This window comes from Pseudophryne corroboree, chromosome 4 (genome assembly GCF_028390025.1).
Source record: "Pseudophryne corroboree isolate aPseCor3 chromosome 4, aPseCor3.hap2, whole genome shotgun sequence".
Lineage (NCBI taxonomy): Eukaryota > Metazoa > Chordata > Amphibia > Anura > Myobatrachidae > Pseudophryne > Pseudophryne corroboree.
The window spans coordinates 878,943,819-878,970,353 of NC_086447.1; the positions used below are offsets into that span (position 1 = coordinate 878,943,819).

General features: G+C 47.6%; 1 protein-coding gene across 1 annotated transcript in view; it reads right to left on the minus strand.

The window, feature by feature from the left end:
- Positions 1 to 26,535, minus strand: part of DNAH8 (dynein axonemal heavy chain 8) — a 1,853,457-nt gene that overhangs the window by 16,782 nt on the left and 1,810,140 nt on the right. Inside the window, exon 91 of the mRNA XM_063918852.1 lies at positions 21,641 to 21,830. Within this exon, the coding sequence (XP_063774922.1) occupies positions 21,641 to 21,830 (190 nt within the window). The remainder of the gene's footprint in view (positions 1 to 21,640; positions 21,831 to 26,535) is intronic.

Below are 26,535 nucleotides of genomic sequence, written 5' to 3' on the forward strand. Positions count from 1 at the left end.
GAGACACCTCGGGCATACGCCCAAGAAGAGCCCATCTACCTAGTAGAATGGGTCTCCCCCAACTTCGGTCATGGCAATCCAGTCGTAGAACTAGCACGCCGAATTGTATCACAGATCCAGCGTGTAACAGACTACAGAGAGGCAGGCGCCCCAAGCACGCTGGGAGCATACCAGACAGACAGAGCCTCTGTTACCCCAAACTGAGCCCAATTGGCTACATAAATCTTCAAAGCCTTAACTACATCGAACGACTTTGAATCAGCCAACGCTGAAGTAACCACGGGCATCAAAATAGGTAGGTTTTTGATAAACACCGAAAACCCTTTTCGGCAGAACTACTATCCGAGTTCTCAATTCTATCCACTTGGAAGATCAAGCAGGGACTCTTGTGAGACAAAACCGCTACTTCCGACAACCGCCTTGCGGACACGCAAAAGGCAAAAGCCTGACCACTCTTCAAGAGAGAAATTATAACACAACCTTTAATAAAGGTTCCAATCAGTGAGACACAAGAAACGCAACACCACGTCAAGATCCTACTGTGCCAATGGGGCACAAAAGGAGGTTGGATGTGCAGTACTCCTTTCACTAAAGTCTGAACTTCCGGAAAGATGGGCAATTCTTTTTTTTTTTTTAAAGAAAATTTATAAGGCCAAAACTGCCCTGAAACGGAGCCTAACTTTAGGCCTGCATCCACACCTGCTTGCAAAGAATGGAGAAGACCGACTCAGCTGAAAGTCGTCCGTAGGAACCTTCTTAGATTCACACCAAGACACATATTTACGCCAAATACGGTGGTAAGGCTTTGCCGATACCTCTTCTCTAGCCTGAAGAAGTGTGGAAATTACCTCACTGGGAATACCCATTCGGACTAGAATATGGCGTTCAACCGCCACGCCGTCAAACGCAGCCGCGGTAAGTCCTGATACACGCCCCAATCTTGTTGTAACAGTTCCTCCCGTAGAGGAAGAGGCCAGGGACCTTCTATGAATACATCTTGAAGAACTGGATACCAAGCCCTCCTTGGCTAGACCGGAACAATGAGGATCGCCGGAACCTCTGTTCTTCTTACGTTTATCACCTTCAGCAGAGTGAAAGCGGAGGGGACACATAGACCAACTGAAAACACCCAAGGTGTCACGGGGGCGTCCACTGCTATAGCTTGAGTGTCCCTTGACCTGGAACCATATTCCTGAGGTCTCTCGTTGAGGCGAGACGCCAACATGCCAAATTGAGGCACTCCTCAAAGACTTGTCACTTCAGTGAAACCTCTCGATGACGAGAGTATTTTTCCCGGATGAAGAGCACGTCTGCAGAGGAAATCCATTTCTCCATCGAGTACATCCGGAACGAAGACTGCTAATATAACGTTTACCAGTCTTTTCACCCAGCGGAAAACTATTTCAGCTTCTGCCATTGCCGCTTTGCTGTCAAGACGTCCTACAGAATTAACACGGCAGATCACGAAGAATATGTTCGTTGAAAACAGCTCTTAATTCAAGAAAGCTTATTGTAGACAAGCTTCGCAGCTTGACCCTTTCTTCTGGAATTACTTCCCAGGCAAGAACTGCTCCCTAGCCTCGGAGATCTGCCTACATGGACACCAGGATCTACTCCTGGATCCCGAACCTTCGTCCCTCTAGGAGGTGAGAACTGAGGAGACACCACAGAAGTGATATCCTGGCCATTAGCATTATATTCCGGTGCATGTGTCGGTGAGACACATTCCCAACAGGTCCCATGAAAACCACTCTGGCATTCGATCTGCTCACCCAAAAAGGCCTCTTAGGCCGCACCCAACTTCTTCATCAACGGAACATATTGATGGAGTGGCACTGCAACTCTGATCCGACTCAGGATCCTCAGACCTCTTTCCACAGGAAAACACAGAACCTCTCCGTTCAGTATCTACCCTGATACCAACTCCGACATCTGCGTCGTTGGGAACAACAGCCCTTCCCTGTGTTGAGGAACAGTCAGAGAGAAACAACGATTTGCACCACTTGGTCCCGACCTCGCCTCAATCAGACGAACATCTCAGTACAGACTAACAATGGCTCTTACTATAGAAAGAAAACCATCATACTACCATCACTCCAGTGAAATGGCAAATACAATCCTGGCTATCCCTCCAGGTAATCTGATTGCGCAACACACACATGTAAACCCCTTCTTTTTTTTTTTCTTTTTTTTTGAGACAGGAGGACAAGGCCCTGAACCAGGTGCACCTCTGGTATGGCGTCGCGTACCACCTCCCCTTACAGAGGGGAAACAGCAATATCCATTAGCAAATCAGGGAGGTGAAACATCTAACTCCAGAATGTTCCCCCTTTGGATCCTATAAGAAACTCACTGGTCCTAGTCTATTCCCGGACTAACTGAAAGTAGTAACTGAGTCCTCACCGGCGCGGGGTTCCGCCCTATAGACTCAGCGACCAGTGGTGGACGCGGTAGAACATAAACCTACATCCGCTTCTGCAAACCTAACAAGGCTGCAGAACACTTACCTTTTCACACCGTCCACTGTCTGCATAGAAAAGGAAACATAAAAAGAACGGTATCGAAGCGGTTAAAACGACTGCATCCCACAAAAGAATGCGTCACCAACTGCTGTGAAGGAGTCTAACTCCCGAAGTCAGACTTACCAGTGGCATCTGCCGAGAATGACTGAACTGAGGCATCCCCAAACAGCTGTATACCGTATCTCTCTGAGACATCCTCAGCATCTCCCCGGCCACAACTCATGCCGCCACGCGGCAGCCTGCTGAAATGTCATAAAGTAGAATTAACATAAACAGCCTTACCCCTTCTCTGTAGGGTACATCTATCGGATACCTATCCGAATATAACACTCCCCCATATGCATGCAATGCAAAGAAGACCAAAGTATAAACATAAAATATCACTTAGCTTCCTGTGTAAGATCCCTTGCGACCGGGCTCCGCATAGACCAGGAGTTGACTGCCACAGTATGCTCTCCGCGCCGGGAAGAGAATAAACATTCGGACCCCTTGAGAGGATCAAATACTAACTCGTCACTGTCGATCTGGAGCTTAATCAACAGAGTGACCAGCACATGAGAAGAAATACTATTACTTCAGCATTCCTGAATACACATAATGTAAAACACATATCGTAACTATATATATATATATATATATATATATAACATATACATAAGTGTATTGTCCAGACCCGCCAGGTCCCTAGGGACAGTAATGTGTTCTGAATGTGTATGACCATGTACTGACATGCCGCAATAATGGATCTACCAGGAAAGTCAAAGTAGACAGAAAATGTAGTAGTCGTCGACAGCAGGAAATAGTAGGCAGGCAAAAAATAACATTCTCGGAACCCCGAGGGAAGTATACATCTATAAATTCAATAACACTCCCCCCACATATACCTATAAATACATATACAGGTATAAGGCCGTTATGTTAAGTTTTTACCCAGTAATTACAGTTGATGCAGTCAGGGCACCCACATACGACTGTGTCACCCATCTCGTGTTTACTATTTACAAGTATACAACTACCGACCTGCTGACACTGCATCTTCTGAATCAAGTACCAACAGGCGTCAGCGATGCCGACAGTGCTCCCCACAGCTGTTTGCGACAGAGCCCTCACACATGTCGACATATGTCGACTAAACTATAGTGGGTAAACTGACAGGAAAACTCCGATATACCTGCACCACAACAATGATTATATGCCATTTATGGAAAACAGTGCTATATTCTACTCCATACAGCACTAAACACTGTGCCCCCCCCCCTACCTCGTTTGTGTTGTACACATATTCTTGGCGGGGACATTGAAGAAAATGGCGCTGAATCAGTTGTGGGGCTAAGCTCCGCCCCTTCCCGGCGCACTGAAGCACTTCAGAAAATAATGTCAGCGGGGGTTTCTTATACAGTGTCTATTTACTGTATAATACCCTCATCGGAAGCCGGTGGCGCAGGAGAAATGGCGCGCAGTGCGCTATAACATGCTGGCGGGGGTCTGGGACACGGAGCTCCGGCAGCACCAATGAAGTACATTTCAGCCCCTTTTTAAAACTGTAACTTGCTGCCCAGGGTGCTCCCCCCCCCCCCCCCAGCGCCCCACACCCGTGTAAGCCGGCGGTGGGGGATCAATGGCGCGCAGCGCGCTGTAACATGCTGGCGAGGGTATGAGACACGGTGCCCAGGCACCGAAAATGCTTTTAATGCCAGCCTTATCAAGAAATCAGTAACCTGCTGCCCAGGGCGCTCCCTTCCCCAGCGCCCTGCGAGTGCCGTTTGTGTGTGGGAGCATGGAGTGCAGCGCGACCGCTATACCTCCGTTACTGAAGTCTTCTGCCGTCACTGAAGTCTTCTGTTCTTCACATACTCACCCGGCTTCTTTCTTCTGGATTCTGTGAGGGGATTGACGGCGCAGCTCCGGGAACAAGCAGCTAGGCGCACCAAGTGATCGAACCCTCTGGAGCTAATGGTGTCCAGTAGCCTGAGAAGCAGAGCCCTTAAACTAAGAAGAAGTAGGTCCTGCTTCTCTCCCCTCACTCCCACGCTGCAGGGAGCCTGTAGCCAGCAGGTCTACCTGAAAATAATAAACCTAACATAAAGTCTTTTAGAGAAACTCAGTAGAGCTCCCCTAATGTGTGTCCATTCTCTCCTGGGCACAAAGTCTAACTGAGGTCTGGAGGAGGGGCATAGAGGGAGGAGCCAGTTCACACCCAGTTTAAGTCTTTATAGTGTGCCCAGGCTCCTGCGGATCCGTCTATACCCCATAGTCCTTTTGGAGTCCCCAGCATCCTCTAGGACGTAAGAGAAAACAATTTTGTGGAGCTAGCAAATGGGGGCAAAGACTTGAAGTATCTGAGAGCTGTTTGTGGGGGCAGTCAGTGTTCTAAAAGTTGTTTAAAAAAAAACAACTGAGCCAGCAAGTGGGGACAAAGAGCTCTGCTGTTTAAATATCTGATAGCTGTTTGTGAGGGCAGTCAGTGTTCTGAAAAGCTGTTTAAAAAACAACTGTGCCAGCAAGTGCCAGTATCTGAAAGCCAATTAAAAAACAATTGTGACAGCAAGTGGGGCATCTCTTCTTTATTTTTTTGAGAGCAGTTTGTGGGGCAGTCAATATTCTGAAAAGCTGTTTAAAAACAATTGTGCTAGCAAAGTCCTCTGTTGTTTATTTTTCGGAGAGCTGTTTGAGGGGGCAGTCAATATTTTGAAAAGCTGTTTAAAAAACAATTGTGCCAGCAAGTGGGGCCAGTACCTGAAAGCTGTTTGAAAATTAATTGTGGTGCCAGCAAGTGTGGACAGTATTTGGGAGCTCTTTGAAAAACGACTGTGGTGCCAACAGCAAGTGAGGACAGTATTTGGGATCTGTTAAAAAATACATGTGTGTTTAGTCACCTGGTTCCCATAATGAGTAAAAATGTAAATTAGAAAACAAAAAATAAGAATTTACTCACCGGTAATTCTATTTCTCGTAGTCCGTAGTGGATGCTGGGACTCCGTAAGGACCATGGGGAATAGCGGCTGCGCAGGAGACTGGGCACAACTAAAAGAAAGCTTTAGACTACTGGTGTGCACTGGCTCCTCCCACTATGACCCTCCTCCAGACTTCAGTTAGGATACTGTGCCCGGAAGAGCTGACACAATAAGGAGGGATTTTGAATCCCGGGTAAGACTCATACCAGCCACGCCAATCACACCGTATAACTCGTGATACAATACCCAGTTAACAGCATGATAACAACTGAGCCTCTCAACAGATGGCTCAACAATAACCCTTTAGTTAAACAATAACTATATACAAGTATTGCAGACAATCCGCACTTGGGATAGGCGCCCAGCATCCACTACGGACTACGAGAAATAGAATTACCGGTGAGTAAATTCTTATTTTCTCTGACGTCCTAAGTGGATGCTGGGACTCCGTAAGGACCATGGGGATTATACCAAAGCTCCCAAACGGGCGGGAGAGCGCGGATGACTCTGCAGCACCGAATGGGCAAACTCTAGGTCCTCCTCAGCCAGGGTGTCAAACTTGTAGAATTTAGCAAATGTGTTTGACCCCGACCAAGTAGCTGCTCGGCAAAGTTGTAGAGCCGAGACCCCTCGGGCAGCCGCCCAAGAAGAGCCCACCTTCCTCGTGGAATGGGCTTTCACTGATTTAGGATGCGGCAGTCCAGCCGCAGAATGTGCAAGCTGAATCGTACTACAGATCCAGCGAGCAATAGTCTGCTTTGAAGCAGGTGCACCCAACTTGTTGGGCGCATACAGGATAAATAGCGAGTCAGTCTTTCTGACTCCAGCTGTCCTGGAAACATCAATTTTCAGGGCCCTGACTACATCCAACGACTTGGAAGCCTCCAAGTCTTTAGTAGCCGCAGGCACCACGATAGGTTGGTTCAGATGAAAGGCTGACACCACCTTAGGGAGAAATTGGGGACGAGTCCTCAATTCTGCCCTATCCATATGGAAAATCAGATAAGGGGTTTAACATGACAAAGCCGCCAATTCTGATACACGCCTGGCCGAAGCCAAGGCCAACAACATGACCACTTTCCACGTGAGATATTTCAATTCCACGGTTTTAAGTGGCTCAAACCAATGTGACTTTAGGAAATCCAACACCACGTTGAGATCCCAAGGTGCCACTGGAGGCACAAAAGGGGGCTGAATATGCAGCACTCCCTTAACAAAAGTTTGAACTTCAGGTAGTGAAGCCAGCTCTCTCTGGAAGAAAATCGATAGAGCCGAAATCTGGACCTTAATGGAACCCAATTTTAGGCCCATAGTCACCCCTGACTGTAGAAAGTGCAGGAAACGGCCCAGCTGAAATTCTTCCGTTGGGGCCTTCCTGGCCTCACACCACGCAACATATTTTCGCCATATGCGGTGATAATGGTTTGCAGTTACTTCTTTCCTAGCTTTAATCAGCGTAGGAATGACTTCCTCCGGAATGCCCTTTTCCTTCAGGATCCGTGTTCAACCGCCATGCCGTCAAACGCAGCCGCGGTAAGTCTTGGAACAGACAGGGCCCCTGCTGCAGCAGGTCCTGTCTGAGCAGCAGAGGCCATGGGTCCTCTGAGATCATTTCTTGAAGTTCCGGGTACCAAGCTCTTCTAGGCCAATCCGGAACAATGAGTATAGTTCTTACTCCTCTTCTCCTTATTATCCTCAGTACCTTTGGTATGAGAGGAAGAGGAGGGAACACATAAACCGACCTGTACACCCACGGTGTCACTAGAGCGTCCACAGCTATCGCCTGCGGGTCTCTTGACCTGGCGCAATACTTTTCTAGCTTTTTGTTTAGGCGGGACGCCATCATGTCCACCTGTGGCCTTTCCCAACGGTTTACAATCAGTTGGAAGACTTCTGGATGAAGTCCCCACTCTCCCGGGTGGAGGTCGTGCCTGCTGAGGAAGTCTGCTTCCCAGTTGTCCACTCCCGGAATGAACACTGCTGACCATGCTAACACGTGATTTTCCGCCCATCGGAGAATCCTTGTGGCTTCTGCCATCGCCGTCCTGCTTCTCGTGCCGCCCTGTCGGTTTACATGGGCGACCGCCGTGATGTTGTCGGACTGGATCAGTACCGGCTGGTTTTGAAGCAGGGGTTTTGCCTGACTTAGGGCATTGTAAATGGCCCTCAGTTCCAGAATATTTATGTGCAGGGAAGTCTCCTGACTTGACCACAGTCCTTGGAAGTTTCTTCCCTGTGTGACTGCCCCCCAGCCTCGAAGGCTGGCATCCGTGGTCACCAAGACCCAGTCCTGTATGCCGAATCTGCGGCCCTCTTGAAGATGAGCACTCTGCAGCCACCACAGCAGAGGCACCCTGGTCCTTGGAGACAGGGTTATCAGCCGATGCATCTGAAGATGCGATCCGGACCACTTGTCCAACAGGTCCCACTGAAAAGTTCTTGCATGGAACCTGCCGAATGGAATTGCTTCGTAGGAAGCTACCATCTTTCCCAGGATCCGCGTGCAGTGATGCACCGACACCTGTTTTGGTTTTAGGAGGCCTCTGACTAGAGATGACAGCTCCTTGGCCTTCTCCTCCGGGAGAAACACTTTTTTCTGTTCTGTGTCCAGAACCATCCCCAGGAACAGTAGACGTGTCGTAGGGATCAGCTGTGACTTTGGAATATTTAGAATCCAGCCGTGCTGTTGTAGCACCTCCCGAGATAGTGCTACCCCGACCAACAACTGCTCCCTGGACCTCCCCTTTATCAGGAGATCGTCCAAGTACGGGATAATTAAAACTCCCTTCTTTCGAAGGAGTATCATCATTTCGGCCATTACCTTGGTAAAGACCCTCGGAGCCGTGGATAGACCGAACGGCAACGTCAGGAATTGATAATGACAATCCTGTTTCACAAATCTGAGGTACTCCTGGTGAGGATGGTAAATGGGGACATGCAGGTAAGCATCCTTGATGTCCACTGATACCATGTAATCCCCCTCGTCCAGGCTTGCAATAACCGCCCTGAGCGATTCCATCTTGAACTTGAATTTTTTTATATATGTGTTCAAGGATTTCAAATTTAAAATGGGTCTCACCGAACCGTCCGGTTTCGGTACCACAAACATTGTGGAATAGTAACCCCGTCCTTGTTGAAGTAGGGGCACCTTTACTATCACCTGTTGTGAATACAGCTTGTGAATTGCCTGTAACACTGCCTCCCTGTCTGAGGAAGTTGTTGGTAAGGCAGATTTGAGGAAACGGCGGGGGGGGGAGACGTCTCGAATTCCAGCTTGTACCCCTGAGATACTACTTGAAAGATCCAGGGATCCACCCGTGAGCGAGCCCACTGACTGCTGAAATTTTTGAGACGGGCCCCCACCGTACCTGGCTCCGCCTGTGGAGCCCCAGCGTCATGCTGTGGACTTAGAGGAAGCGGGGGAGCACTTTTGCTCCTGGGAACTGGCTGTATGCTGCAGCTTTTTCCCTCTACCTCTGCCTCTGTGCAGAAAGGACGCGCCCCTAACCCGCTTGCCCTTATTGGGCCGAAAGGACTGTACCTGATAATACGGTGCTTTCTTTGGCTGTAAGGGAATATGGGGTAAAAATGTAGATTTCCCAGCCGATGCTGTGGAAACGAGGTCCGAGAGACCATCCCCGAACAACTCCTAACCCTTATAAGGCAAAACTTCCATGTGCCTTTTAGAATCTGCATCTCCTGTCCACTGCCGAGTCCATAACCCTCTCCTGGCAGAAATGGACATTGCACTTATTTTAGATGCCAGCCGGCAAATATCCCTCTGTGCATCCCTCATGTAGAAGAGTGCGTCTTTAATATGCTCTACGGTTAGCAATATAGTGTCCCTGTCTAGGGTATCAATATTTTCCGACAGGGAATCTGACCACGCAGCTGCAGCACTGCACATCCATGCTGAAGCAATAGCAGGTCTCAGTATAACACCTGTGTGTGTATATATAGACTTCAGGATAGCCTCCTGCTTTCTATCAGCAGATTCCTTCAGGGCGGCCGTATCCGGAGACGGTAGTGCCACCTTCTTTGACAAGCGTGTGAGTGCTTTATCCACCCTAGGGGATGTTTCCCAATGTGACCTATCCTCTGGCGGGAAAGGGTACGCCATTAGTAACCTCTTAGAAATTACCAGTTTCTTATCAGGGGAAGCCCACGCTTCTTCACACACTTCATTTAATTCCTCAGATGGAGGAAAAACCACTGGTAGTTTTTTCTCTCCAAACATAATACCCTTTTTTGTGGTACCCGGGGTAACATCAGAAATGTGTAACACATTTTTCATTGCCTCAATCATGTAACGTGTGGCCCTATTGGAAGTTACATTAGTCTCATCGTCGTCGACACTGGAATCAGTATCCGTGTCAACATCTGTGTCTGCCATCTAAGGTAGCGGGCGTTTTAGAGCCCCTGATGGCTTTTGAGACGCCTGGGCAGGCACAGGCTGAGAAGCCGGCTGTCCCACATTTGGTATGTCGTCAAACCTTTTATGCAAGGAGTCGACACTGTCGCGTAATTCCTTCCACAGCACCATCCACTCAGGTGTCGACCCCGCAGGGGGTGACATCACATTTATCGGCATCTGTTCCGCCTCCACATAAGCTTCCTCATCAAACATGTCGACACAGCCGTACCGACACACCACATACACACAGGGAATGCTCTGACAGAGGACAGGACCCCACAAAGCCCTTTGGAGAGACAGAGAGAGAGTATGCCAGCACACACCAGAGCGCTATATAACACAGGGATCCCACTATAAATGAGTGTTTTTCCCTTATAGCTGCTTATATTATATATACTGCGCCTAAATTTAGTGCCCCCCCTCTCTTTTTTACCCTTATGTAGCTTGTACACTGCAGGGGAGAGCCAGGGAGCGTCCTTCCAGTGGAGCTGTGAGGGAAAAATGGCGCCAGTGTGCTGAGTGAGATGGCCCCGCCCCTTTTCCGGCGGACTTCTCCCGCTTTTTCTGGAATACTGGCAGGGGTAATTTTACATCTATATAGCCTCTAGGACTATATATGATGTAGATTTGCCAGCCAAGGTGTCTTATATTGCCCTCAGGGCGCCCCCCCCCCCCCCCAGCGCCCTGCACCCATCAGTGACCGGAGTATGAGGTGTGCATGAGGAGCAATGGCGCACAGCTGCAGTGCTGTGCGCTACCTTGTTGAAGGCAGAAGTCTTCTGCCGCCGATTTTCCGGAACACTTCTTGCTTCTGGCTCTGTAAGGGGGCCGGCGGCGCGGCTCCGGGACCGAACATCGAGGTCGGGTCTTGTGGTCGATCCCTCTGGAGCTAATGGTGTCCAGTAGCCTAAGAAGCCCAAGCTACCACCAGTTAGGTAGGTTCGCTTCTTCTCCCCTTAGTCCCTCGCTGCAGTGAGTCTGTTGCCAGCAGATCTCACTGTAAAATAAAAAACCTAAAATATACTTTCTTTCTAGGAGCTCAGGAGAGCCCCTAGTGTGCATCCAGCTCGGCCGGGCACAAGATTCTAACTGAAGTCTGGAGGAGGGTCATAGTGGGAGGAGCCAGTGCACACCAGTAGTCTAAAGCTTTCTTTTAGTTGTGCCCAGTCTCCTGCGGAGCCGCTATTCCCCATGGTCCTTACGGAGTCCCAGCATCCACTTAGGACGTCAGAGAAATCTTAATTTAAAAAAAGAAAAAGAAAATATTAACACAACAGCAGAAGACATTTCCAACAAGGACACTACAGCCAAGGCCGGTCCATCTTCTGAATCACATCAAAAATGTTTCTCTAAACATCGCACATCTGGAGTAAACAGTGACTGGTTTAACACATTTCAGTGGTTGTTAGTAACAGATAATGGAATGATGTGTTCCACTTGTATAAAATATGGAAAGAGACCAGCCGCAAATAAGGAAGTGACTTGGGTGACTATTCCTTGCAAAAGACTCTGAGCAACGTAAATTACACACTGATTCATGTTCAAATATACTTCAAAAACGTGTTTTAGAAGAAACTGGGATAGGAGAAATTGAACGATCCATTTCAGTTTTGATTAACTTACGGAGAGATGCTTTTGTGGGAGCTATAAGAACGATGTATTGGTTGGCAAAAAATGAACTACTACATACTGTACTACATTGTATGTAAATTTACTTGAGCACTAAAGCTATGGTTTGTACATACTTATCCCATCTTGATACTAGAAAAAATGCAAATTACACTTCGGAAAGAATAATGCAAGAACTGCTGGACATCTTAGCTTCACAATTAAGATGCAAAATACAATTACATTCAGCAGAATATTTCAGTGTTCTGTGTGATGAAACTACAGATACAGTATCTCTGTTTTGAAGCAACTTATTATATACATTAAATATGTTTGCCAATTTAAAAAGAGGTTACTGTTAGTTTTATATCAACATGTAGTATCACTGATGGCAAAACTGAAACTATAACTAACAAAATAATTGAACAAATTGACAATATAGGGTTGAAAAGAAATGTAACTTGGTGGGCCTAGGCTCTGATGGAGCAGCGGTGATGATTGGGAAGCACAAAGGCGTAGCAAAACTATTAAAAGATGAAACAGGCAGGGTCATGGTCAACTGTCATTGTATAAACCACCGTCTGGCATTTGCCAGTGCCCGACACAGCTGCTGAGGTGCCTTATTTAATCAAATTTAACGACACCTTAAGACAACTGTTCTTCTTTTTTTCAAAATTCCCCAGTTAGAATGGCTGTGTTAACTGAAATGCAAAATATTCTGAACAGTCCTCACATTAAACTTAAAAATGGCTAGTGACACTAGGTGGCTGTCCGTTGACTTTTCTTTATAGTCTTTAAGAGAATCCCTGGTGAGTGTCATTGCTGCACTGGAAAGAGAGGCCACTGAGAGAAATGACATCACAGCTGAAGATTTAAGCAAATATATGAGAACATACAAATTTGTAGCTTCAGTTATGATGCTTTCAGATGTGCTGCCTCATTTGTCTAATCGTGGGTACACACTGGTAGATATATCTGCCGATCAATTGATCGGTAGATATATCTATGGACGGATCGGGCAATGTGCTGTGCATACACACTGCCCGATCCGTATGGGACTGACGTCATGAACTAGGCGGGCGTGTACACACGCCCGCCCAGTTCAGCTGTCAGTCACCGCTGGCCGCCGTATCATGTGCACGGGCAGTCGGCCGACCGCCCGTACACACACAGCGACGCACCAATATATCAGTAGATATATTGGCCGTCGGCTGTGCTGCGGGGCCGACGCGATACATCTGTGAACGACGGAGTTCACAGACGTATCGGCCGGACACACTGGCCGACGGACCCGCGATATATTGGCCGTTCAAGAGAACGGCCGATATATCGGCCAGTGTGTACCCACCTTTAGTTGTCTAAAGTTTGGCAAAGGCAAGATGTTAATTTAACAGAAATAGACCCTATCTTAAAAGCTACAAAACTATGCATCACGGAACTGAAAGACGCACCTGCTACTCATTTTAAAAATATCCATCGACAGCTTGCTGATGAATGGTCAGACCTTTCAGTAAACTGTTCCAATGCTAATGCTAATGCTACTGCTTTTAAGAAAAATGTCTATGGTAAATACATAAACACAGTTATTAACCACCTAGAAGCAAGATTTCCAGATATGCTAATCATATCCTGTTTTTCAAGACTTTTCAATACAGAAAGCCATGATCAAAATGAGTCTTGTGAGATTCTCTTTGAGCATTATTCTAAAAATGGAAGTCCCGCAATCTTAAATGATGAAAATACTAAATTAGAATGGGCTGTTGCATCAAAATTGTTTGAATTACAGTCTTACAAAAATCTAGACTCAAAACAAATTATGCTGAAAATGACATCTGTGCTCAGAGAATCTTTTCCAAATTTAGCCAAACTAGTTGCTATTGGACTGACCACATAGGCAAACGCAGGGGGAGGGGGGGGGGGGGTCCGGTTGCCCAGAAACCCTCTCCTCTTAGCAAGTGGCTCATATTATAACAATAGCAAAGGTATATAATACAATTAATAGAGCTGACGCCACATTATGAAGTTTAAGGGACAGAGCTGAGCTGCTGCACATGCCCAGAGGTAGCAGCTTCTAGTTTGTTGCCTAGTTTGTTGTGTGAATGGATCTGAGTCCTTAATCAGTGCACTGAACCAGAGAGTAGCTACCAGGAAGAAGACACAGGAGCTATAGTGTTCAATATTAATACTGTATTCCATACACTATCCAGTGTATAAAAAGACCAATATTTACATTATTGTCCAGGGATGGTACTAGGTTCTTCTACCGCTCCTCCAGACTCCTGCGTTTGCCCCAGTGTTATGCAGAGTGGGAGATTGTGGACTGACATTTGGAACCCCCTCCCCTCCCTCTAGAAATCCTGCGTTTGCCCCTGGACCATACCTGTAAGCACAGCTGAATGTGAAGGAGGATTTTCTACTCTAAAACGAATTAAAACCTGTCTAAGGAACCGGATGAAGCAGAGCACCCTAAATAACCTGATGCTTATTTCACTAGAGGGACCAGATCCTGCAGACTTTGATTATGAAAAAGCTGCAAACGACTGGGCCTCTAAGAAAAAGAGGAGAATATTTAAAAATCTCAAGTTTAAATAATAAGAATTTACTCACCGGTAATTCTATTTCTCGTAGTCCGTAGTGGATGCTGGGAACTCCGTAAGGACCATGGGGAATAGCGGGCTCCGAAGGAGGCTGGGCACTCTAGAAAGATTTCAGACTACCTGGTGTGCACTGGCTCCTCCCACCATGACCCTCCTCCAAGCCTCAGTTAGGATACTGTGCCCGGACGAGCGTACACAATAAGGAAGGATTTTGAATCCCGGGTAAGACTCATACCAGCCACACCAATCACACCGTACAACTCGTGATATGAAACACAGTTAACAGTATGAAACAACTGAGCCGCTCAACAATAACCCGATTTAGTTAACAATAACTATGTACAAGTATTGCAGATAAACCGCACTTGGGATGGGCGCCCAGCATCCACTACGGACTACGAGAAATAGAATTACCGGTGAGTAAATTCTTATTTTCTCTGACGTCCTAGTGGATGCTGGGAACTCCGTAAGGACCATGGGGATTATACCAAAGCTCCCAAACGGGCGGGAGAGTGCGGATGACTCTGCAACACCGAATGAGAGAACTTCAGGTCCTCCTCAGCCAGGGTATCAAATTTATAGAATTTTGCAAACGTGTTTGCCCCTGACCAAGTAGCAGCTCGGCAAAGTTGTAAAGCCGAGACCCCTCGGGCAGCCGCCCAAGATGAGCCCACCTTCCTTGTGGAATGGGCATTGACAGATTTTGGCTGTGGCAGGCCTGCCACAGAATGTGCAAGTTGAATTGTATTACAAATCCAACGAGCAATAGTCTGCTTAGAAGCAGGAGCACCCAGCTTGTTGGGTGCATATAGGATAAACAGCGAGTCAGATTTTCTGACTCCAGCCGTCCTGGAAACATATATTTTCAGGGCCCTGACCACGTCTAACAACTTGGAGTCCTCCAAGTCCCTAGTGGCCGCAGGCACCACAATAGGCTGGTTCAAATGAAACGCTGACACCACCTTAGGGAGAAACTGGGGACGAGTCCTCAATTCTGCCCTATCCATATGGAAAATCAGATAAGGGCTTTTATAAGACAAAGCCGCCAATTCTGATACTCGCCTGGCAGAAGCCAAGGCCAATAACATGACCACCTTCCACGTGAGATATTTCAGATCCACGGTTTTTAGTGGTTCAAACCAATGTGATTTTAAGAAACTCAACACCACGTTGAGATCCCAAGGTGCCACAGGAGGCACATATGGGGGCTGAATATGCAGCACTCCCTTTACAAATGTCTGAACTTCAGGTACTGAAGCTAGTTCTTTCTGAAAGAAAATCGATAGAGCCGAGATCTGTACCTTAATGGAACCCAGTTTTAGGCCCATATTCACTCCTGCTTGCAGGAAATGCAGAAATCGACCTAGTTGAAATTCCTCAGTTGGGGCCTTTTCGGCCTCACACCATGCAACATAGTTCCGCCATATGCGGTGATAATGATTTGCTGTAACCTCTTTCCTGGCTTTAATAAGCGTAGGAATGACTTCCTCCGGAATGCCCTTTTCTTTCAGGATCCGGCGTTCAACCGCCATGCCGTCAAACGCAGCCGCGGTAAGTCTTGGAACAGACAGGGCCCCTGCTGTAGCAGGTCTTGTCTTAGCGGCAGAGGCCACGGGTCCTCTGAGATCATCTCTTGAAGTTCCGGGTACCATGTTCTTCTTGGCCAATCCGGAACCACGAGAATTGTGTTTACTCCTCGCTTTCTTATTATTCTCAATACCTTTGGTATGAGAGGCAGCGGAGGGAACACATAAACTGACTGGTACACCCACGGTGTCACCAGAGCGTCCACAGCTATCGCTTGAGGGTCTCTTGACCTGGCGCAATACCTCTCTAGTTTTTTGTTTAGGCGGGACGCCATCATGTCCACCTGTGGACGACCCCACTGATGTACAATCATTTAGAAGACTTCTGGATGAAGTCCCCACTCTCCCGGGTGGAGGTCGTGTCTGCTGAGGAAGTCTGCTTCCCAGTTGTCCACTCCCGGAATGAACACTGCTGACAGTGCTAGTACATGATTTTCCGCCCATCGGAGAATTCTTGTGGCTTCTGTCATTGCCATCCTGCTTCTTGTGCCGCCCTGTCGATTCACATGGGCGACTGCCGTGATGTTGTCTGACTGGATCAGCACCGGCTGGTGTAGGAGCAGGGATTTTGCTTGACTTAGGGCATTGTAGATGGCCCTTAGTTCCAGAATATTTATGTGAAGGTAAGTCTCCTGACTTGTCCATAGTCCTTGGAAGTTTCTACCCTTTGTGACTGCCCCCCAGCCTCGCAGGCTGGCATCCGTGGTCACCAGGACCCAGTCCTGAATGCCGAATCTGCGACCCTCCAGAAGATGAGCACTCTGCAGCCACCACAGAAGAGACACCCTGGTTCTTGCAGACAGGGTTATCAAGCGATGCATCTGAAGATGCGATCCGGACCACTTGTCCAACAGGTCCCACTGAAAGATTCTGGCATGGAACCTGCCGAATGGAATTGCTTCGTAAGAAGCTACCATCTTTCCCAGGACCCGCGTGCAGTGATGCACCGATACCTGTTTTGGTTTCAGGAGGTCTCTGACTAGAGAAGACAACTCCCTGGCTTTCTCCTCCGGGAGAAACACTTTTTTCTGGACTGTGTCCAGAATCATCCCCAGGAACAGTAGACGTGTCGTCGGGACCAGCTGTGACTTTGGGATATTCAGAATCCAGCCGTGCTGGTTCAGCACTTCCTGAGATAGTGCTACTCCCACCAACAACTGTTCTTTGGACCGTGCCTTTATTAGGAGATCGTCCAAGTACGGGATAATTAAAACTCCCTTTCTTCGAAGGAGTATCATCATTTCCGCCATAACCTTGGTAAATACCCTTGGTGCCGTGGAGAGTCCAAACGGCAGCGTCTGGAATTGGTAATGGCAATCCTGTACCACAAATCTGAGGTACTCCTGGTGAGGATGGTAAATGGGGACATGTAGGTAAGCATCCTTGATGTCCAGGGAAACCATGTAATCCCCCTCGTCCAGGCTTGCAATAACCGCCCTGAGCGATTCCATCTTGAACTTGAATTTTTTTATGTACATGTTCAAGGACTTCAAATTTAAAATGGGTCTCACCGAACCGTCCGGCTTCGGTACCACAAATAGTGTGGAATAGTAACCCCGGCCTTGTTGAAGTAGGGGTACCTTGATTATCACCTGCTGAGAATACAGCTTGTGAATTGCCGCTGGCACCGCCTCCCTGTCTGAGGGAGCAATCGGCAAGGCAGATTTTAGGAACCGGTGGGGTGGAGCCGCCTCGAATTCCAGCATGTATCCCTGAGATACTACTTGAAGGATCCAGGGATCCACCTGTGAGCGAGCCCACTGATCGCTGAAATTTCTGAGGCGGGCCCCCACCGTACCTGGCTCCACCTGTGGAGCCCCACCGTCATGCGGCGGACTTGGAAGAGGAAGCGGGGGAGGACTTTTGTTCCTGGGAACCTGCTGTCTGTTGCAGCCTTTTTCCCCTACCCCTGCCTCTAGACAGAAAAGACCCTACTTTTCCACGCTTGCTTTTCTGGGTCCGAAAGGACTGTACCTGATAAAATGGCGCCTTCTTAGGCTGTGAGGGAACATGGGGTAAAAATGCTGACTTCCCAGACGTTGCTGTGGAAACTAGGTCGGAGAGACCATCCCCAAATAATTCCTCCCCTTTATAAGGCAAAACTTCCATGTGCCTCTTGGAATCTGCATCTCCCGTCCACTGACGAGTCCATAAGCATCTCCTAGCAGAGATAGACAATGCACTTACTTTAGATGCCAGCCGGCAAATTTCCCTCTGTGCATCTCTCATATATAAGACTGAATCTTTTATATGGTCAATCGTTAGCAGAATAGTGTCTCTGTCTAGTGTGTCAATATTTTCTGACAGTTTATCTGACCATGCAGCGGCAGCACTGCACATCCAAGCTGACGCAATAGCTGGTCTAAGTATAATGCCTGAGTGTGTGTATACAGACTTCAGGATTGCCTTCTGCTTTCTATCAGCAGGCTCCTTAAGGGCGGCCGTATCCTGAGAGGGTAGTGCCACCTTTTTTGACAAACGTGTGAGCGCTTTATCCACCCTAGGTGGTGTTTCCCAACGTGACCTATCCTCTGGCGGGAAAGGGAACGCCATTAGTACCTTCTTAGGAAATACAATTTTTTTATCAGGGAAAAGCCACGCTTCTTCACACACTTCATTTAGTTCATCTGATGGGGGAAAAACTACGGGTAGTTTTTTCTCCCCAAACATAATACCCTTTTTTGTGGTACCTGGATGTAAATCAGAAATGTTTAACACCTCTTTCATTGCCTCAATCATGCAGTGAATGGCCCTGACAGGCATTAGGTTTGACTCATCGTCGTCGACACTGTTATCAGTATCCGTGTCGACATCCGGGTCTGCAAACTGAGGTAGCGGGCGTTTTAGAGCCCCTGACGACCCCTGAGGCACCTGGACAGGCACGAGCTGAGATCCCGGCTGTCCCACATTTGGCATGTCGTCAAATTTCTTATGTAAAGAATCTATACGTGCACTCATTTCTTTCCATAAGTTCATCCACTCGGGTGTCTGCCCCGCAGGGGGTGACGTCCCATCAAAATGCATCTGCTCCGCCTCCACCTCATTATCCTCATCAAACATGTCGACACAGCCGTACCGACACACCCCACACACACAGGGAATGCTCAACAGAGGACCTGACCCACAAAAAGCCCTTTGGGGGGACAGAGTGAGAGTATGCCAGCACACACCAGAGCGCTATATATATATATACAGGGACTAACTGAGTTATGTCCCTAATAGCTGCTTTTCATATAATATATATGTATATATACTGCCAAATGTAATGCCCCCCCTCTCTTTTCCCTCTTACTGTTACTGTATATTGCAGGGAAGAGCCAGGGAGCTTCCTTCCAGCCGAGCTGTGAGGGAAAAATGGCGCCAGTGTGCTGAGGAGATAGGCTCCGCCCCTTTTTCGCTGCTTTTTCTCCCGCTTTTTATGGAATTCTGGCAGGGGTATTTACCTCATATATAGCCTCTGGGGCTATATATTGAGGTATTTTAGCCAGCCAAGGTGTTATTATTGCTGCCTCAGGGCGCCCCCCCCCAGCGCCCTGCACCCTCAGTGACCGGAGTGTGAAGTGTGAGAAGAGCAATGGCGCACAGCTGCAGTGCTGTGCGCTACCTTGGTGAAGACAGAGTCTTCATGCCGCCGATTTTCCGGACCATCTTCTTGCTTCTGGCTCTGTAAGGGGGACGGAGGCGCGGCTCCGGGACCGAACACCAAGGACTGGGCCTGCGGTCGATCCCTCTGGAGGTAATGGTGTCCAGTAGCCTAAGAAGCCCAATCCGGCTGCAAGCAGGCGAGTTCGCTTCTTCTCCCCTTAGTCCCTCGCTGCAGTGAGCCTGTTGCCAGCAGGTCTCACTGAAAATAAAAAACCTAAGTCTATTCTTTCTAAGAGCTCAGGAGAGCCCCTAGTGTGCATCCAACCTCGGCCGGGCACGAATTCTAACTGAGGCTTGGAGGAGGGTCATGGTGGGAGGAGCCAGTGCACACCAGGTAGTCTGAAATCTTTCTAGAGTGCCCAGCCTCCTTCGGAGCCCGCTATTCCCCATGGTCCTTACGGAGTTCCCAGCATCCACTAGGACGTCAGAGAAAAATATGGTCATGATTTAAAAATTTTATTGTTGTGAATGTCCCTACCTGGTTACTTCTTGATGCGACCTGACAATTCTGGGGAGAACACTGGTGTGTGGTATATTGTGCAAGGGGCATTATGGTGTGGTGCATAAAGTGTGAGAAGTATTACTGTGTGTAGCATAACATGTAAGGGGCATTACAGTGTGTGGCATATTGTGTAAGAGGCATTATGATGTATAGCACATTGTGTAAGGGGCATTATGATGTGTGGTACAATGTGTAAGGGGCATTACAGTGTGTGGCATATTGTGTAAGGGGCATTATGATGTGTGCCACATTGTGTAAGGGGCATTATGATGTGTGGTACAATGTGTAAGGGGCATTACAGTGTGTGGCATATTGTGTAAGGGGCATTATGATGTGTGCCACATTGTGTAAGGGGCATTATGATGTGTGACACATTGTGTAAGGGGCATTATGATGTGTGGCACAATGTGTAAGGGGCATTACAGTGTGTGGCATATTGTGTAAGGGGCATTCTGATGTGTAGCACATTGTGTAAGGGGCATTATTATGTGTGGCACAATGTGTAAGGGGTATTACAGTGTAGTGCATAATGTGTAAGGGACATTACCTTAAGGAGGAAAAATTACAAATAATTAATGGGGCATGAATCAGGAAAGAAAATATAGTGCTATGGATGTTTGATGGAGAGGGCCCCAAACTGGTATGTTGCCTAGGGCCCCATGAGGTCTAAATCCATCTCTGATAGTATGACAGGAAAGGCACTGCCTCACCTATCCCCATGTCACTGTTGTGAAATGCACAATAACTGCACCACTGATGTTACACACCTGTGTTTCTGGTTGTATGATACAATTATTATCGGGGGATGTATGATTATTATTAGGGTATGTTTTTGTAAGGTGTTTATAAATAATCTGTGTACTGGAAACTGGGTGTTTGCTTGCAGGTTTGACTATGGTGGTCATTCCGAGTTGTTCGCTAGCTGCATTCGTTCGCTGTGCAGCGATGAGGCAAAAAAAGGCACTTCTGCGCATGCGTATGCGGCGCAATGTGCACACGCGACGTACTGTTACAACGAACGATGTAGTTTCACACAGGGTCTAGCGAAGCTTTTCAGTCGCATTGCTGGCCGCAGAGTGATTGACAGGAAGTGGGCGTTTCTGGGTGTCAACTGACCGTTTTGAGGGAGTGTTCGGAAAAACGCAGGCGTGCCAGCAAAAATGCAGGCGTGGCTGGGCGAACGCAGGGCGTGTTTGTGACGTTAAATCAGGAACCGAATGGTCTGAAGTGATCGCAAGCGCTGAGTAGGTCTGGAGCTACTCTGAAACTGCACAAAATAATTTTGTAGCCGCTCTGCGATCCTTTCGTTCGCACTTCTGCTAAGCTAAAATACACTCCCAGTGGGAGGCGGCATAGCGTTTGCACGGCTGCTGAAAACTGCTAGCGAGCGAACAACTCGGAATGACCACCTATATCCAGGTTTCAAACTGCTTGGAAGTTCAATTAGGATATTTTTTTTATGTGTCTGTTATTATCATGAATGCAGCTATAGCAATGCCCCCAGCCTGACAGTAATTTATGATCTTCGCTGTGTGGGACCATCTCTCCTGAGTGCAGGCTGTATAGGAGACAGTCTCATCATTAATGTGCTAATGAATATACGTGCTAATAAAAACAACAGTGTGTGAATTCATGTTTGGAGGCTGAAAGATTATTACTCCTGGAGTAAATGTGTTCAGTAACTTAAGGTAAAATGGAAACGCTCACTCCATGGCTGAATGCTGACAGAACATAAAAAGTAACTAAAGTAACTCCTGACTGATTTAATTGCTGATTTAGTGAGAACTGTCTTTGCGTTACATAGGTACAAACCCTGTGGATTGAAGAATCCTGTCATCCAAAATACATTTGGTCTTCCCTCATAAACCCAAGACCTGAACTGACTGTTCCTCTCCAGGAGCTCGCTGAACCAGAGGCCAAGTGTAGCAGAGTCCCACGACGCCTTTATCCATACTTTAGGAATACGTGCGTTGTACAAGTTATCTAGGGCTTCTCTCAGATTCTGCAGAACATATGAAATATAGACATCAGCAGCTGCAGAGAGCTATGACAGGACAACTAATACTCCCTCACACATGCAGCCAAAGTCTGGGTTTTTGCACCTGGAATGCGCATCAACCCAGGATTTCTGCATGTGTGAATTCCTCGTCCCCGACAATGCTCTTTATTAGGGTCGTGGCTAAGACCTGTGAATTTGGTGGCTTTTAGACCCGGCAAATTCCTTGCAGCATGTCAGAAAGAGGCTTAACAAATATTAATACTGGGTTACAGGGAAGTATGCAGAGAGATACACAGGCACAGCAATGTTCTATGTAAGACACAGATGCATACTGTACACAGTACGGCATATTATGGTTGCAGACTCAGTGTGTGGAAGTTTGAGAGAAAATTAGTGTGTGTATATATAATGTGCAGGGGTATATATAATGTGCAGGGTTTAAAATCTTCCCGTCAGCAAAGTTGTGTATACCACATAACAGAAGCTTATTGTCTCTCCAAAATGTGATGGGAGTTGGGTATAAAACCAGACAGTTTGTTGCCACCACCTTCAATTTAATATTATTGAAGCCTTGGGAAACAGAGAAAGCTGCAGTGAACTGCTCTGTGAATGATTAATGTGTCAGGGCAGAAAACATGTGTTTCATGTTTTCTTTTCCCATATCAGATGGGACCAACCAAGTAAACAATAGGAACAATTCCTTTTATATAGATGCATTGCACCACGCCAGCAATGCACATCTATTTCTGTATGTATATATATATATATATATATATATATATATATATATATATATATATATATATATATACACTGCTCAAAAAAAATAAAGGGAACACTAAAATAACACATCCTAGATCTCAATGAATGAAATATTCTTATTAAATACTTTGTTCTTTACATAGTTGAATGTGCTGACAACAAAATCACACAAAAAATAAGAATTTACTCACCGGTAATTCTATTTCTCGTAGTCCGTAGTGGATGCTGGGAACTCCGTAAGGACCATGGGGAATAGACGGGCTCCGCAGCAGACTGGGCACTCTAAAAGAAAGATTAGGTACTATCTGGTGTGCATTGGCTCCTCCCTCTATGCCCATCCTCCAGACCTCAGTTAAGGAAACTGTGCCCGGAAGAGCTGACACAACAAGGAAAGGATTTGGAATCCAGGGTAAGACTCATACCAGCCACACCAATCACACCGTACAACTCGTGATAACCATACCCAGTTAACAGTATGAACAACAACTGAGCCTCAGTAATAGATGGCTCATAACATTAACCCTTTAGTTAAGCAATAAATATATACATGTATTGCAGAGAGTCCGCACTTGGGACGGGCGCCCAGCATCCACTACGGACTACGAGAAATAGAATTACCGGTGAGTAAATTCTTATTTTCTCTGACGTCCTAGTGGATGCTGGGAACTCCGTAAGGACCATGGGGATTATACCAAAGCTCCCAAACGGGCGGGAGAGTGCGGATGACTCTGCAGCACCGCATGAGCAAACTCAAGGTCCTCCTCAGCCAGGGTATCAAACTTGTAGAACTTAGCAAACTTGTTTGACCCCGACCAAGTAGCAGCTCGGCAAAGCTGTAAAGCCGAGACCCCTCGGGCAGCCGCCCAAGAAGAGCCCACCTTCCTTGTGGAATGGGCTTTCACCATTTTGGATGCGGCAATCCAGCCGCAGAGTGAACCAGCTGAATCGTGCTATAGATCCAGCGAACAATAGTCTGCTTCGAAGCAGGAGCGCCAACCTCGTTGGCTGCATACAGAATAAACAGCGAGTCAGACTTTCTGACTCCCGCCGTTCTGGAAACATAAATTTTCAAAGCCCGGACTACGTCCAGCAACTTGGAATCCTCCAAGTCCCTAGTAGCCGCAGGCACCACAATAGGCTGGTTCAAATGAAACGATGATACCACCCTAGGAAGAAATTGGGGACGAGTCCTCAATTCTGCCCTGTCCATATGGAAGATCAGATAAGGGCTTTTACATGACAAAACCGCCAATACTGACACACGCCTAGCCGAAGCTAAGGCCAATAGCATGACCACTTTCCACGTGAGATATTTTAGCTCCATGGTCTTAAGTGGCTCAAACCAGTGGGATTTCAGGAAATCCAACACAACGTTAAGATCCCAAGGTGCCACCGGTGGCACAAAAGGAGGCTGAATATGCAGCACCCCCGGAACAACGTCTGAACTTCAGGCAGTGAAGCCAGTTCATTTATTAGAGAAAATGTATAGGGCCGAAATCTTGACCTTTATGGATCCTAATTTTAGGCCCATAGCCACTCCTGACTGTAGGAAGTGCAGGAATCGACCCCGCTGGAATTCCTCTGTAGGGCCTTCCCGGCCTCACACCAAGCAACATATTTTCGCCATATACAGTGAAAAAGTCTTGCTGTCACGTCTTTCCTAGCCTTTATCAGCGTAGGAATAACTGCATCCGGAATGCCCTTTTCCGCTAGGATCCGGCGTTCAACCGCCATGCCGTCAAATGCAGCCGCGGTAAATTTTGGAACAGACAGGGCCCCTGTTGCAACATGTCCTGTCTGAGAGGCAGAAGCCCTGAGTCCTCTGAGAGCATTTCCTGCAGCTCCGGGTACCGAGTCCTTCTTGGCCAATTCGGAGCAAAGAATATTGGCCCTCATTCCGAGTTGTTCGCTCGGTAAAAATCTTCGCATCGCAGCGATTTTCCGCTTAATGCGCATGCGCAATGTCCGCACTGCGACTGCGCCAAGTAAATTTGCTATGCACTTAGTAATTTTACTCACGGCTTTTTCATCGGTCTGGCGATCGTAATGTGATTGACAGGAAATGGGTGTTACTGGGCGGAAACAGGCCGTTTTATGGGCGTGTGGGAAAAAACGCTACCGTTTCCGGAAAAAACGCAGGAGTGGCCGGAGAAACGGAGGAGTGTCTGGGCGAACGCTGGGTGTGTTTGTGACGTCAAACCAGGAACGACAAGCACTGAACTGATCGCAGATGCCGAGTAAGTCTGAAGCTACTCAGAAACTGCTACGAGGTGTGTAATCGCAATATTGCGATTACTTCGTTCGCAATTTTAAGATGCTAAGATTCACTCCCAGTAGGCGGCGGCTTAGCGTGAGCAACTCTGCTAAAATCGCCTTGCGAGCGAACAACTCGGAATGACCTCCATTGTTTTCACTCCTCCTTTTATTACAATTCTCAGCCCTTGGGTATGAGAGGAAGAGGAGGGAATACAGAGACCGACTGGAACAACCACGGTGTTACTAGTGCGACCACAGCTATCACCTGAGGGTCCCTTGACCCGGCGTTAAACCTTTTTTAGCTTTTTATTGAGGTGGGACGCCATCTAGTCCACCTTAGGCAGTTCCCATCAATTTGCAAACTGCGTGAAGACTTCCTGATGAAGTCCCCACTTTTCCGGGTGGAGGTCGTGCCTGCTGAGGAAGTCTGTTTCCCAGATGTCCACTCCCAGAACGAACACTGCTGACAGTGCGCTTACTTGATTCTCCGCCCAGCGAAGAATTCTGGTGGCTTCTACCCTCGCCACCCTGCTCCTTGTTCCGCCTTGGCGGTTTACATGAACCCCTGCGGTCTGACTGGATCAGAACCGGTTGGTCGCGAAGCAGGATCTCCGCTCGACTCAGGGCGTTGTATATGGCCCTTAGTTCCAGGATATTGATGTGAAGGCAAGTCAGTTGACTTGACCACAGACCTTGGAAATTTCTTCCCTGTGTAACTGCCCCCCACCCTCGGAGGCTTGCATCCGTGGTCACCAGGATCCAGTCCTGAATGCCGAATCTGCGGCCCTCGAGAAGGTGAGCACTCTGCAAGCACCACAGGAGAGACACCCTGGCCCTGGGGGATAGGGTGATTAACCGATGCATCTGAAGAGGTGATCCGGACCACTTGTCCAGTAAGTCCCATTGGAAGGTCCTCGCATGGAACCTGCCTAAGGGGATGGCCTCGTATGATGTCACCATCCTTCCCAGGACTCGAGTGCAGTGATGCACTGACACCTGTTTTGGTTTTAATAGATTCCTGACCAGTGTCATGAGCTCCTGAGCTCTCTCTATCGGGAGATAAACCCTTTTCTGGTCTGTGTCTAGGATCGTGCCTAGGAGAGGCAGATGAGCCGTAGGAACCAACTGCGACTTTGGAATATATAGAATCCAGCCGTGTTGCCGTTACACTTCCAGAGAAAGTGATACGCTATTCAGCAACTGCTCTCTTGATCTCGCTTTTATGAGGAGATCGTCCAAGTACATGATAATAGTGACACCTTGCTTCCGCAGGAGCACAATCATATCCGCCATTACCATGGTGAATATTATCGGGGCCGTGGAGAGACCAAACGGCAACATCTGAAATTGGTAATGACAATCCCGTACCGCAATTCTGAGGTACGCCTAATGAGGTGGATAAATGGGGACCTGAAGGTATGCATCCCTTATGTCCCGATTCACAATAAAGTCTCCCCCTTTTTAGGCTTGCACTGACCGCTCTTAGCGATTCCATCTTGAACTTGAACCTTCTCAGGTATATGTTCAGGGATTTTTAATTCAATATGGGTCTGACCGAACCGTCTGGTTTCAGGATTACAACATGGTCTAATAATAACACCCTCTTGTTGAAGGAGGGGACCCTTGACCACCACCTGTTAAAGATACAATTTGTGAATTGCAGTTAACACTGGCTCCGTCTCTTGGGGGG